At 40.4% G+C, this 15,196-nt stretch overlaps 1 protein-coding gene and 1 long non-coding RNA gene across 3 annotated transcripts in view; one reads left to right on the forward strand and one right to left on the reverse strand.

Annotated features, from left to right (window-relative positions):
* LOC309860359 overlaps nucleotides 1-15,196 on the forward strand; it is a 108,908-nt gene that overhangs the window by 73,432 nt on the left and 20,280 nt on the right. The window lies entirely within an intron of this gene.
* Nucleotides 1-15,196, reverse strand: part of ARMH3 (armadillo like helical domain containing 3) — a 184,172-nt gene that overhangs the window by 29,098 nt on the left and 139,878 nt on the right. For both annotated transcript variants that reach the window (XM_082722373.1, XM_082722374.1), the window contains exon 24: nucleotides 3,662-3,740. In XM_082722373.1, the coding sequence (XP_082578499.1) occupies nucleotides 3,662-3,740 (79 nt within the window). The remainder of the gene's footprint in view (nucleotides 1-3,661; nucleotides 3,741-15,196) is intronic.

A 15,196-nucleotide genomic window follows, 5' to 3' on the forward strand; every position in this document is an offset into this window, starting at 1 on the left:
AGCGGGCTCCCTGCTAAGCAGAGAGCCCAATGCAGGGCTTGATCCCAGGACCCTGGGATCATGACCTGAGCTGAAGGCAGAAGCTTTAACCCCCTGAGCCACCCAGGCACCCCAATAAATAAAATCTTAAAAAAGAAAAGAAAAGAAAAGAAAAGAAAGGTGGGCTAATCATTTATTTGTTTTTCCAACGGGATATTTCAAAATCACAAAATTGGTCATCAATGTGACTAAAATCTTAAGGAATCAGGTGCTCAGAGAAGGTTTTGACTTGAATCCTAAATTGTGACTATGTACTCTAGATATTCAGGGCTCTAGAGAATCTTTTATAAAGTTCTACCATGAAGTCCTCTCTTACCTATTAGGAAATTAGAGCTGACATAAATCAGTATGTCATTTATTTATACGAGAGAGAGAATGCACATGTGCACACACAGGAGGTAGGGAAGGAGAGAGGGACAAGCAGACTCCTTGCTGAGCATGGAGCACCATGCAGGGCTGGATCCCAGGGCCCTGAGATCATGACCTGAGCTAAAGTCAGATGTTTCACTGACTGAACCACCCAAGCTCCCCTTTTTAAAAATATTTTCTTTCATTTTGCATAACATCTAAAATTAATTATTCACTATAGTGAAATGTGTTTTCTTTTCTTTTCTTTTCTTTTTTTAAAGATTTTATTCACTTATTTGTCAGTGTGGGACTCAAACCTACAATCCCAAGATCAAGAGTCACATGTTCCTCCCACTGAGCCAGCCTGGTTCCTCAATATGGGCTCGATTTAAGAAGAAAAAAAAAAAAAAAAAAAAAAGGACATATATAGAGAGACAGAAAGTACAACAGTGGTTACCTTCAAGAGGGGGAAGGGAATGGGTAGTTATTGTTTAATGGGCATAAGCTTTCAGTATGGAATAATGAAAAAGTTTCAGAGATGTATAGCAGTGATGGTTGCACAATGATGTGAATATACTTAATGCCACTGAACTATACATTGGAAAACGGTTAAAATGGTAAATTTTATGTATATTTTACCACACACACACAAAAGGAGTCAAAATGAACAAGCTTCACAATCAACCTTGGACAAATGTTACAGCTGTGTATAAAATATAAAAAATGCATGTAGTTTATTATACTAGATAATGCACAACCATTCAGTTACACTGAGGGTACTGACTGTTTCAAGGGCTTTGTCCTCCATGAAGACAATGAGAAGTAACCGAAAAATGTCATGTATCTCTGGAAATCTGAAAAACAGCTCCAGGGTGAGAGAACGGGCTTTATTTATTAAGTAATAATGAATTTACAAACATCACCTTGAAATGCCACAGACAGAGGCTGGGATGTGTCTGGGTGTTGTCAGAACTATAATATTCACAAATCTCTTACCAGAACAAAATGGCAGGCTGGGCAGGCAGATCTAGCAAGAGCCCTCTCTTATCTGCTATTTTACAAAGTGCTATAAATTCTAGTTAACACCTATCCATGGTCTTTAGGTTTTATTTTAGGGGTAAGTTAGAATCTACTTGGGGACTGAGTTCCTCATTTTTTCTTTGGACTTAGTTTGAGGCTAACAAGTGCAGGGCCCTGCTGGATCCCAAAGCCAGCTCTTTAGGAAGCTGTGAATACACTTAACATTAAGTGATATTAGCACTGATATTCACAAGTGAAGGGAGAGAAGTGCTGCAACACATGTTGGAGATTATCAAGGCAGTCAAATACTTCTAATCCGATAGTGCTGAGAATAAAACCAAGTGCACTGTAATGCTGTCATTCAGCGCCCTTCAAAGTCCGTCAGGGAAGAGAAGCAACAACTATTTTGAGGGTAGTTTTGAAAAGGGTCCCAGAATAGTATCACCCTTTCCCCACTCCCTAAGTGAAAAGGATTGCTAAGAGAGATAGCAAGTGTACAAAAACTCCATGGCACAAGGGCTACACTTAGATTATTCACCACTGTCCCCACTACCCAGCATCATACCTTGTAAACAGCAGGCATATAATTATTTATTCCTTTGAGAGCTGCTATCCTTTTCCCACTCTTGAATAGGCCTGTATACTCTCTCTCTCCATAGAAATCGCCTCATCTCTGGCTTGTGGACTCTTTCTGAGACACTTTCATCACTTCATTTAACTTTGAGAGAAGTTGGAGGAGGGTGAGGACACGTGCTTGCTAATCATCCTTTTCCAGATTGCCTCATGCGCCAGAATGGATTTTTATTATTGGTCTGTGGCTGCTACTGCTGTAAAGAGATTTCAGCCTGACCTTCCCAAGCTGCTGTGGGGTGAATACTGCACGTGGCTCACAGGGAAAATGTGTCCTTTTTTTTTTTTTTTTTTTTTTTTAAGCTTTTAGACTAACCAGAGCTCACTGTGATAGAAAAGTCACCTTTTCTTTCCCCATACAAAACTCAAGATGTTGAATTCTTTTGCATAAAAATGGCACAGTAAACTGATCTGAACTGGTCCAACAGGAAGAAGGTAGCATCCCAAAGCACCTCACAGAGAGCAGTGGCATCAAAGAACAGTACTCATGAAAAAAAGAAAATGAAAGCCATTTATAAAAGCAGTTTAAATAAGAGGATGGAAATCTCACAGCTGGCCTCACAAAAGAGAACAAATATGTCAAAGGGAACAACTGATAGTCTAATAGAGTCCTATCCATCTGGCTGAGGAAAGAGCCACTGGTGGGAATGCTGAGAAGCCTGTCTGTTAGGCAAAAGGCTGCCTGCTGCCTCACTGAGTGAGCTGAAGAGCTTTTAGAAACACTGGAACACAGGTTCACACCAGAGCTGGCTGGCTGTACCAGCAAAGGACTCAGAGAAGGGTTATACTGATACATTGGCAGAAAAAGGGGGGAGGGGAGGGGAGAGTATGTTTTTTTGTTTGTTTGTTTGGAACTTATACCTGGGCTTTCGACTCATGACTACCCTGGCCCTCCATCTTGGGAGTTGGTGGGGGGGAGGGGGGAAGGAGATTGTGTGAATAGAATGTCTCATTTTGTGCTTTTAAAAACAGGACTCAAGAGTCTCATTCTGAAACATCAAGTTCAATCCCATGCCATGCTAATGCCCCAATCTGTACTTTTATATAATGCAGAGCTGAGTGCAGGCACTTTGGGAGAAGGGGAAATCAGGCCAGACTCAAGGAAAACAAACACTAATGCTATCTGCATCTCCAGTTCAGTCCACACCATAGAAAAACCTCAGAAATAATTGCTCAAGGCAGACAGAACTCAATTACTAAGGAAAATCTGCCCCAATGAGGGCTTATATTTTAACACACCAAACAGCATCAAATTAAGCTGAACTCAGAGTTTTTCTAATTGGCAGTTTTATCCATTTCTAAGTTCTCATTTATTTTTAAATATCAAAATGACTCTCTGCCTAAAATTAAAAAAAGAAATGCCTATCACCCACTCTAAAATAATAATTCACTAAGTTTTCACCTACATATCTTCTATATAATTAAACGAACCCTTCCAAAGGCACAAAAGTAGAAGCCATCCCTCTATTTAAAGTACTATCAACAAATCGCTTAGTAATTGCTCTTAGAAGCCTAGTTCCTGCTACCAGCTCAGTCACAGAATACTTCTGCTATCAAAGAGAGGACAACTGCTTGATCCCAGCCACAACTTATGAGGGTCACTCTGGGAAGGGTACTGGCTTACCTGCTCCTCTGACAGTTGGGATATGTGATTCACAGCAGCATAGGATTCAATTTTGGGGTTAAAGTGATTGATGATGGCTCTGAAAAAAAGAATTAACATTAATATGGCATCAGATGGAAGAAGCAGATAAATGAGTAAAAAACAAGTATCAAGTACTCTCTAGTTTAGAGTATGAGTGCATAGGAGTGACTGTCAGAAGCTATCTTTTTATTGAACATGGGGATGAATCTGAGAACTCTGAAGTAAGAAGTGTTTAAAATTTTTTAGACCAAGAGTAGAATCAAATGTCTGCGTTGCAAATGAACTAGGGGAGGGGAAAAATCTCAACCAAACAAAAAACCCAAGCATCCTTCAGGCAAGAAACAGGACCCAGGGGCTGTCCACTAGGGGGCCCTGCTGTTTCAGTCAGAAAGAAAAGTTGTTTGCTCTGCTCTGACTTGGGAGAACAGGGCACTCAGTCAAGCTGGACCAATACATAGGTTAAATACAATCTTTGAAGAATCTGAGTTTTGTCAAAGCCTAGAACCAATCTTCACACTTGTTAGTTAATAATTTCAAGGGAAAATTTTATTTCCAGCCATTCAAACCAAAATCTGAGTGTCATTTTCAAACACTTCCTCTCCATCACCCTCAACAATCAAGGTCACCAAGTCTTATCAAATCTAGTCCTTAAAAAATCTCTGAAATCTGAAATAAAGTTCCCTGAAACCAATGCTTTTGGTGTATATGTAGGTCCTTGTCATTTCTTGTCTAGTGCAGTAGAAAAAGCACAGGTTTCAGATCGGAGTTTATCATAAGTCCACATTGATACAAAATAGATTAAATAAATGGGGAGAAGAGAAAAATCTTTCTAACAGAGTAATTCCAAATAATATGTGTAGGTACTCTCCCCTTTAGGAGGTGAAACTTGGTTCCCACTCCCACGGAAGGTAGGACAGACTTAGTGACTTATTTCCAAAGAACAGAGTAGTCAAAGGGAAAATAGTAACTTTACAGTAAAGAATCTTGGCAAATGCTACCTTATTAGCCAAATGATGAACGTAAACATGGCCAGTGATTCAAGTAGCTGTCATGTTACCCCTGGTATGATCTTATAATCTTTACCTCTGTTATATACTTCCCCAAACCCACAACCTGTCTCATCATGAGAAAAACATGCGACAAAGCCAGTTGGGGGCATTCTATAAAATACCTGGCCAGTACTCCTTAACACTGCCAAGGTCATGAAAAACTGTCCTTGAGAAACTGTCACAGATCATAAGATACTAGGGAGACATGACACCTAAATGCATGTGATACTCTGAATTGGACTCTGGAACAGAAAGAGAAAATTAATAAACTAGCAAAATCCAAATAAAATATGGAGCTTAGTTAATAGGACTGTGTCACTGCCAGTTTCTTGGTGATGAATAACTGTACCTTGGTAATGTAAGATGGGGGAAACCTGGTCGAGGGGCATATAAGAACTCTGTGTACTATTGTTGCACTTTTTCTATAATTCTAAAATTATTCCAAAGTTAAAAGTTTTTAACAACATATGTGTGTACATGCACCCATATGAATGTGGTAGTGCAACAAAAATCAATGTTCTCTTTTAATATAACATTGATAGTATGAAACTCTTGAACCATTTAATATGGGTATAAAAGTATAAGTCAGACTTCAAAAAAAATCATGGTTTGACCATTTGTTATTTTGGATTTTTAGGAAGCTACATGTCTCAGAGGGAAAAAGTGGGAATAACACCTACCTTAGCACTTAGTACAGTACCCAGGAATAGTACATTGTAGGCATAAAATAAATGTTTGTCGAAAGAATGACTAAATCTTAGAGGATTCGTGCAACATTTATATAATAAAGCAATGTCAAATATCTAGCACAGTGCCTGGCACACAGCTGGTACTCAATAAATATTCAATGAATGAATACATCAAACGGGACAGTAATGGGTCAGGAACAGAGGAGAATTCTGGTAACATTTTTTTCAAAGACTACGAAGAAGGGTAGAGATGTTATCTGCAAGTTAAGGTTGTAATTTGGTCTAAATCCAAGGTGGGAAAGAATTTGGACCAAGTAGGGGTCAAATATTTTTCTCATTCAGAAGGTGAGGTTTGTGGGTATTGGCAGGGATGATAACAGTCCAGGAGCAGAAAGGAAAACCTGGAGCCTAAACTCAGTAAGAAGACAGGGGAGGAGGTTTAGAGAAGAACTGAGAATCCCCCCAAACCCAGCAGCAGTACCAAGTTCAAGTTAACTCAGTAGAGAGTATGAGTCATAGGGTCTAGCATCTAAGAGTGACAGATCAAGAAAATGAAATAGAGTAATCAAATCTATCTATGACTAGATCTCAGTTATTTTAGGAAGAAAAATCGGAACTCTATAATAAATTCATTTCATGGTTTTATAATGGTTTTTTCTTTTGGGTTTTCCTCAAACTTCTTAGTAAAATTTTTTTGAAAAAATGTTTTAAAAAAATTCTGATTCAACCGAACTAGGGTTGTTTGTTTTTGCTTGCCTAAGTTTGGAGAACAGAGAACTCCAAAGTATCTTCATGTATGGGGGCCCAGGTGGCAACCCAGTGAAGCTGGTGAGGTCTGGACAATGAAATAATCCCTGGGAATGAAAGTGAGGGGTATGCTCTAATTCTGTTCCCCTTCTACCCAAGGAATTCTTGCACTACAAAGAAAGCAGGGAAGCAAAAAAAGAAGGAGAAGAGAAAGGAGCAATGGAAAGAAGGAAGAAAGAAGACAGGAGAGGGAACGGAAAGAGGAAGGAAGGGAGAAGAAATGGAATGAGGGAGAGAAAGGAAAAGCCTGGAAAGTATTCTCCTCAGAAAGTATATTTATTTCCTTCCCTTCTCAAAGTTGTACCTGTCAAGTGTCACTTGGATCTACAGATGGTCTATGTTGGCAGGGCATATATGCTGATATTGTTTGAGCATATTCATCCTGAGGGTATAACAGATATGCCACTCTGGGAATTTGGAATAAGGATAAAATCATCCTCCAACCTCCCCTGTGACACTCCCATTCCAGAGCCTCAGGTCTCAGCAGGTAATTAAAGCCCAATGGAACTGTCTAAACCCAGTTAGCAGTGTCTAACCCAGTACCCACAAAGAGCACAGAGTATATGCCTCTGCTTTATTTTTCTTGCTGTTTCTTTGGGACAATTAAAAATATGAGCACTAATCTGATCTACTAGAGGTGGCACATGCAGGGCTCTAAGCCTAAGAGGTAAGAAAAACTGTCTGATACTGGCTGTTCTCCTTCCAGGCTCTTCAGCAAGGAATTTCAGAGAGGGCTTGGAAGCTTCCTATTAAAGTTCTTGGGACCTCATATCGTTGAAATGGAAATTTGTTCTGAGATAGCAAAGAGATGACAAAACACTGAAACCAGGCTAAGTCCACCCACACTGAGTAACACATGCCTTTGCAGTGACTGAAATACTTAGCTGCTCCTTCCCCAGGAAGTCTGCAGCCTGCTATAGGGCTCACCTGGGTTGTGATTCCACACTGCCCCATCTGGCCAGGTCCTAGAATAGGATTTATGCTAGTGGAAAAAGATGACATACTAGATTTATAGATGAGGAGCCTCTCTCTTTTCTTTAGGCTTCCCTTCCCACTGATACCATCTCCAAAAGGATTTACTACCATCTCTTCTGAACATTTTTTTTTTGGCTGCGGCGGGTGGGGGGGTGTTCCTCAAAGATTCTAACACTAGCTCTCTTTCATTTTGCAGATCAAAATCTAGCAGGTAGCAACTATCTAATGCTTAAGTCTAAAACTTTAGTGTTCCAGCAAGGAAGAAATGGCAATTTCTCTCATTTCCATTCTTCCCTCCACCATGTGAGGACATAAGGCAGTAGGCAGCTGTCAACGAAGCAGAAGAAAGTCCTTACAGAAATTAATTATCCCTGCTGAACCCTGATCTGGGACTTCTGGCCTCCAGAATTTTGACGAAACGAACATCTGTTTTTTAAGCCACCTACTCTAGGATATTTTTGTTCTGACAATTGAGAAGATTAACATATAGGTAATCTACTCTCCACAGGACCCTGGCCATTTGGGCAAAGCAGACTCCAAACCAGAGTCCATCTTTAGTAAAGTAGTAGAGTGGATAAAGTCTGCTTCTCTTTCTGCAGGTGGACTTCCTCTCCTTAAACCCTTTATATTGTGGGACTTCCTCTCTTTAAACCCTTTATATTGTGGGTTATTATTTCCTTCTCTTCTAGAAGAGGATCCTGAGGTTTCTATGCCTCAAAGTTCTAATCACAAACACCACAAATGTAGCTACATGGGTGACCAGTTTCCTAGGCAGAGTGTGCTGGGCCCTTTAGTCTTTACTAAGTGAAAAACAGAGACTTCAATAAATGAGGATCTTGTAGGGGTTTCTGAGAGGCCTGTGCCATAGTGAAGACACACACACACTGAAGAGAGACAATGTCTGAAAAATAGTAGGATGGGCAGCAACATACTGGCTAAGAAAGAGATGTTTTTCCTTTCATTTGCATCTTAAGGTTGATTTTCATCTAACCACAGCCTTCCAGGTATTTAAACAATACCCAGTTTATACCAGCCAAAAGCTTTTATGCTGAAAGTATTTTAGGAAAGGGGACTTAAAAGGAGGAAGAGGAGTAGGAAGAAGAGGAAGGTTTGAATGGGCAAAGAATAAGAAATCATAGCCATTATGAAAAAATTAAAATACAATAAGGATGACCAAAAAAAGATGTCCCTTTGACATAGGTGGCAAGATAAATGGGAAAAGGATAGTCTAGTCAAGAAATAGTGCTGGCAAAACCAGGTATCTACACGCAAAAGACTAAAGTTGATCCCCTACCCCACACCATACACAAAAATTAACAGAATGGATCACAGATCTCAAATGTAAAAATCTTAGAAGAACACGTAAATCTTTGTGACCTTGAGTTAAGCGATGATTTCTTAGGGTACCAAAAGTAGAAGTGACAAAAGAAAAAGCAGGAAGAAGATTTAAAGAAGTAAGGCCCAAGGAAAGGGAAAGGAGTCTGGAAGTCCAACTTTGTGGGGAAGGGGAATATAATTTCTAATCAAACTCCCAGCTTTTTTATCCCCCCCTCCAGCTTTATTCAAACTGAACTAAATGCTCCGTGAGAGCAGGGACCAAATTTATTTTGCTCACCAATATATTCCTAAGACTTTAGCAAAACACCTGTCATACTGAGAGGTTTCAAGTTTTCAAACTGAATGAATAAATCAAAGTCTAAGAAGGTTTTTGTTCAGTTTCACCACAAGGAAGGGGATCACGAGCACCAGCTAGAAAAGTATGTTTTCATACTTTCAAAAGTATGAAAATAACAATAAAAATGTTTTATTCCCATCCCAAGAGAAGAGGCGGCTCAGACATGAACAGCTATCCTTCAAAGAAGGAACTGAAGTTGTCCCTGAAAACAGTAAAGCTTTCTCTTCCTCTTAAGTCTTACCGGGAGACTACAGAAAAACTTTCTGCCATTTCTTATTAATCTAATATTTTCTAAAAGTAAGCCTACGTTTTTGTTTGTTTGGGATGGGGAGGGGTAAGGAAGGACTGGGGGAGTGTGTTATACTCTGTTATTGGGTCTTCTAATACCAGTGAATTAGGAAGTCCCAAAGGGAAAGACAAAAGAAACAGGCAATGTCATAGTAAAGGTAAACTGCTAAAACCAGCCAGAGAGAGAGAGTTCTGTACCCAAAGCACCTTTAAGGGCAAGAATCTGGGCCACCCTCTAACGCAACTGCCAACTTCTGATTGCCAAAGACAGGGGTCACTTACACAAACTGAAGCAAAACGAAGTGGACAGATGGAACAGCAAGGCTGAGCCACAAACTGGCTAGGGATTTCTTGGTCCATTTTTAACTTATTCTCTCTGACTCATGACTCTGCAAAGCAGCTTTCTTTTCCCTAGTGCTGGGTGGATGATGGCTGAGACACATAGTTAATGCCCAACTTACCCAAGAAATACAGAAGAATGTTACCGTAACAATGTAGAAATGTAGATTAATAGGAAATGGAGACTCTTTCTCATATCCAGAGGGAATCTAAAGCAAATCCTCCAAAGATGCAAATGCTCACAGTCCCGGCTATCTCCCACAGACAAAAGCATCTAAGGGTCTTTTATGAAACAATAAATAAATAATAATTTCACCCAGAAGCCCAGAACACGGTGATTGTTTCCTTACTGAGCTATTTAAAGGAAGCAGCCTATCTCTAAGAGCTGCTTTGTAAATCCTTCAGGCAGAAAGGAGAAAAACAGGCAAAGGCTGTTTATAGGAAAAGTTTCTGTAGCTCTTATTCCAAAGAAGTAAGAAACATAACTGGTACACTCAAGATGGTACACACTGGGAATATTCTTAAAAGTTTCACTCTAAAATTACTCCTATAAGGCTACCAGATTTAAAGAGTCTGATTATGGGTACATATCTGAAGCCTTATAAAAATAAATCCGTATCTCAAGGCCCAACCTCCTAAGAACTATAGTCCTGTATTTTCAAATACTTGCTAAACATGTACACCCGGACATCATGCTTTTACTTACATGATTTTCTTCACATGGAATGCTATTTTCTTTACTCCTATAAAGCTAAGTCTTACTTTTCCCTTAAAGGCCCAGTTAAAATATCTCAGCTTCCCTGAACAACATGGTATGCATAATACAAAAAGCAAGGCTTTCAGGGCAGTGGACCCAAGTTAAAATCTGGATTCTTCCACTTCTAGACTGTATGACCTTGCACAAGACACCAGGCGCTCTAGTATTAGTTTTTTCATGTTACTGGATTGCCTCTGCAAAGCTTTCCTCTCTGTTTTCCTATATATACCATCTAACTTGACCGAAATGGAACTTTTTTTTTTTTAATACAAGCAGCTTCCCCTTTCCAAGACCTAAAAAAAGCAGTCCAGATATAATATACTATAGAGTTTATTCTCAGATATCTGGGATTAAAGACAAGAAAATCGTATTTATAATTGCTTCTACCTGGGAAATCTTTAAATGCAATCTGCAAATAAGAGACTGGCTTCTGAGAAGGGGTAAAGGTAGGAGAGTGGTATGTGGCAGCAGATAAAATGGTTCATCTGAGGTTGAGTTATTTAAAAGTTTATTTATTTTAAGTAATCTCTACACCTAAGGTGGGGTTCGAACTCACGACCCCAAAATCAAGCAATCTCACACTCTTCCAGGCACCCCAAGTTATTTAATTTTAAACGAGCCTTTCTTTTCACCTTCAGAATTGCCTCACATACTCCATTTCATGCAGTAATAAGCTTCCTTCTTCATGGAGTCAATGAATCTTTAGCCCATCCAATTCAACAACAACAAAAAAACAATTTCCCTTGATGCCTGTTAACAGCAGTGCATTACAAGCCTCAGAGACTCTGCTGATTAACATTAAGCAAAATGAAACCTCAAATAAGAATATCTTTTAACCTTTTCACTTTGAAACTATCTAGTCAAAACTTTAGCGACTGACCTGTTAGGGTTGTTCCTCTAACTCATCCCCTACATGCTAGGCTTTACCTTTCATACCAATTATCCCCTTTCTTATACTGCTGTTCCTGTGGCCACTCATTTCAGGACCAGAGACACAACGGTAGGTTCATTTCAACCTTACTGGAGAAGGCATTTTGGCAACCATCAGGAAGGATGTGCTACTGGCCACTGCATCTAGCTGCTTGACTTGCCCAAAGATCCAACTATGTAAATTGATCTACTTTATTACTAAAGAGAACTTGATTTATTTGTGTTCACAAATTTATTAGTTGAAGGGAGTGGAACAGAAAAGGTGTGTCACTGACTACACTATAGTAACCCTCATAGTTCAACCTAAGGAATGATATGAGTTCAGCATTTCTCTTGATTTCTAGGTGAAAAACACATGTGTCATACTAGATAATTTATTCACCTACCGGACTACATTTTCATCCAGTCCCGGCACTGAACAAATGAAGGTTCACAATTCATTAACTGGAGGGAAACAAGAAGGAGTTAATGTGTATGAAATGTACATGCACACGGCCTGAGGGGCAGTTGCCTCATTTTCTGAAGCTGTGTGCACGACTACGCATTTTGGCAGTTTGGGCTTTCTACCTTGATGCATGACTTTGCCCAATGTAGGTTTCCACCTCATCACCTGCTAGAAGTTAAGCAATTGGTCATAGCTACTTTGCTTGAAAAATGTGCTAATTTCTAGTTACTATGGCCCCAAACCATAGATTTAAGCCAAGTAAGATGCCATGGGCTTTACACTTTGGCTAAATTATCTAGTCTAGCTCTGCTGTAATAGAGAAATGGAATTCCTTCTTGCATTACATACCAGCCTGACATTTTTCCACTGTTTCTACAATCACAGTGAATGTAAATGGAGAAGAACAAACCACAGGAGCTGAAGGAACCACATAAGTAAAATGGACCATCTACATTTCCATAAAAGACCTCACTTAATCCATTCCCCTTAGGAATGTCTACTGTTTATTAAAACTTTCTCTCAATAAATGAACAGAGGTTCCTAAATTTTCCTAGGATCAAAACACCTCCAAGATTAGCCAGTCTCTGCTCAGATCCCATTGCTCTGTGCTACAGATTCCCTTACACCATCTCTAGCTACAGGCCAGGAGTTGCTGGCAGAGTTCCGGGGGATACAGAATGTAAACCCTCGATAGCCTTTACCATTACACTTTAGCCCTGGATTTCCTATCTCCAGAGGTAAGGCCCCTCTACACTCTCAGAAACATCTACTAAATATAAAAGGACAAAATAAGTCATGTGAAAGGGCTATTAGATCTTCTGTCTCACCTCAGGACATAAGAAAAACATTTTTTAAAAAAAGATTTTATTTACTTATTTACTTATTTGAGAGAGAGAGAGAGAGAGAGAGAGAGTATGTGTGTGTGACAGAGAGCACAAGTGGGTAGGAGAGGGAGAAGCAGGATCCCCACCAAGCAGGGAGCCAGACCTGGGGCCTGATCCCAGGACCTTGGGATCATGACCTGAGCTGAAAATAGATGCTTAGCCAACTGAGCTACCCAGGCACCCCACGACATTAGAAAATCCAAATACATGCCTGGAAAGGCTTCCGAGGCAGTGGGGATCAGCTCAAAACCGCAAGAAGTTATCTAATTCTAATTAGTGGTGAACTAATTATAGTTAATGGTGAAAGTTTTAAACTTTTAAAAACCTGGCATGAGCCAAAATCTTGAAGTATTTTAATTACATATCATTCCCATTAGCCCAATTAATCAATTTATTATAATATATTTAACTTTTAAGATTTTATTTTTTTTTAAGATTATATTTATTTATTTGACAGAGAGAGATCACATGTAGACAGAGAGGCAGGCAGAGAGATAGGGGGAAGCAGGCTCCTTGTTGAGCAGAGAGCCTGATGCTGGACTCGATCCCAGGACCCTGAGATCATGACCTGAACTGAAGGCAGTGGCTTAATCCACTGAGCCACCCAGGTGCCCCTAAGATTTTATTTTTAAGTAATCTCTACACCAATGTGGTTTTAACTCACTTCTCAAGATCAAGAGTCATATATTCCATCAACTCAGCCAGCCACGTCTCAATAAGATACTTAACTTTTAAGCACGGAAAAGGAGTGAACAGGAGGACAAAAAAAAAAAAAAAAAAAACCACTATCGGGGCACCTGGGTGGCTCAGTGGGTTAAGCCTTTGCTTTCAGCTCAGGTCATGATCTCAGGGTCCTAGAATAGAGCCCCACATTGGGCTCTCTGCTCAGCAGGGAGCATGCTTCCTTCTCTCTCTCTCTCTCTCTCTACCTGCCTCTCTGCCTATTTGTGATCTCTCTCTGTTTCAAATAAATAAATAAAAATCTAAAAAAAAAAACAACCCCAAAACAACAAAACCCGCAACTGACTAACTTAGACTTCTTTTTTTTTTTTTTTTTAAGATTTTATTTATTTATTTGACAGAGAAAGATCACAAGTAGGCAGAGAGGCAGACAGAGAGAGAGGAAGGGAAGCAGGCTCCCTGCTTGAGCCGAGAGCCCGATGCGGGACTTGATCCCAGAACCCTGGGATCATGACCTGAGCCGAAGGCAGCGGCTTAACCCACTGAGCCACCCAGGCGCCCCTAGACTTCTTTTTCTATCACGTCAAAAACAGGGCAATTATTTTAGTGGATCACATGCCACTAGATTGAAGGGAGAGGGAAATATTCTGTGGACCCCATACTAGTTAGAGAAAAAGAGGCACATGGATCCCTAACTAAGTTAGGAGAGCTGTGCATATACCTCAGCGATGGGGAAGGCGGAATGGGGAAGCTCATGTGGACAAAGGAGAGAGAAGGTCATCAAGATTGCTCAGTGGTCCACTGTGGGCCATATGGACACCATTCTAGTAAGGAGTGGTCCTGATGTTCACGAACAGGAGAGAGGGAATGGTGGCCATATGGATCACATACTGGTGTTCAAGTACTCCAAGAAAATAATGAAATTAAAAGACATGGAAAGAGGTTTATGTTTCATCCCAGGGGGACCTTTTAGAACTCCTCAGGAAAGGCAATCAGCGAGTCTGCCAAAGTAATTAAGCAAGCGAACATTTACCATAAAGCCCACATCAGTTAACTGAACAGAGATGAATCTTATTACAGTGCACTGTCAGCTCTGAGCCTGCAGGTGCTAACCACCGACACGCGGCAGCACTCGGCCCTGTCTGTCTGCCCCCTGTGACGGAGAGCTTCACCCTTCGTGTCAGCTCGGAAAAAGCAGGCTGCTTTCACTGGCTCTGGCAGTGACTTATGTGGCCTTCAGAGAGGCTCTAGCACAAGTGGTTGCCTATAAGAAGCCTGGGTGTAAATAGTGGGGGCAGGCTGGCTGGAGAAAGGAGCCCTGAAAGAAAGAGAGGACAGGTGTGGGAGAAAGCAGGGGAGCTGGGTAGCAATCAGGTTAGTAAGGTAAGAATGAGATGATTGAGGAAGTTGAGGATTAAGGGAAGAATAAACAAGCTGCTCAAAGAGTTGAACCATTCTGCTTAAGTGAAGTTGATAGTTCTCTGAAAAGGGAAAACGTTAAAACATCACTGCAAACTACTTTCTCCGTGAAAGGGAATGTTACTGAGCAATACTGCTTTTGCAATGTTAATGGCAGCCTTAATATCAGCTTTATTCACGAGTTAACACCAAAGGTCAAGAGCCAGATTTTCTCAACAATCTAATTATTATCTATTATCAAACGAAATGCACTGTTTGCTAGGGGAAATGAGTATTTATCAATTATTCTTGAGATTTACAAATGGCACCTGGTGCACCTTTCGGCTCTATTTCTTTCTGTAAATAAGTATGAGAGTCAAAAGGAAAGCCGTCGGGACACCTGGGTGGCTCAGTGGGTTAAAGCCTCTGCCTTCAGCTCAGGTCATGATCCCAGGGTCCTAGGATCGAGCCCCGCATCGGGCTCTCTGCTCCACAGGAAGCCTGCTTCCCCCTCTCTCTCTGCCTGCCTCTCTGCCTACTTGTGATCCCTCTCTCTCTCTCTATCAAATAAATAAAATCTTAAAAAATAAAAAATAA

The sequence above is a fragment of the Mustela nivalis genome, assembly GCF_964662115.1.
Source record: "Mustela nivalis genome assembly, chromosome: 2".
NCBI lineage: Eukaryota > Metazoa > Chordata > Mammalia > Carnivora > Mustelidae > Mustela > Mustela nivalis.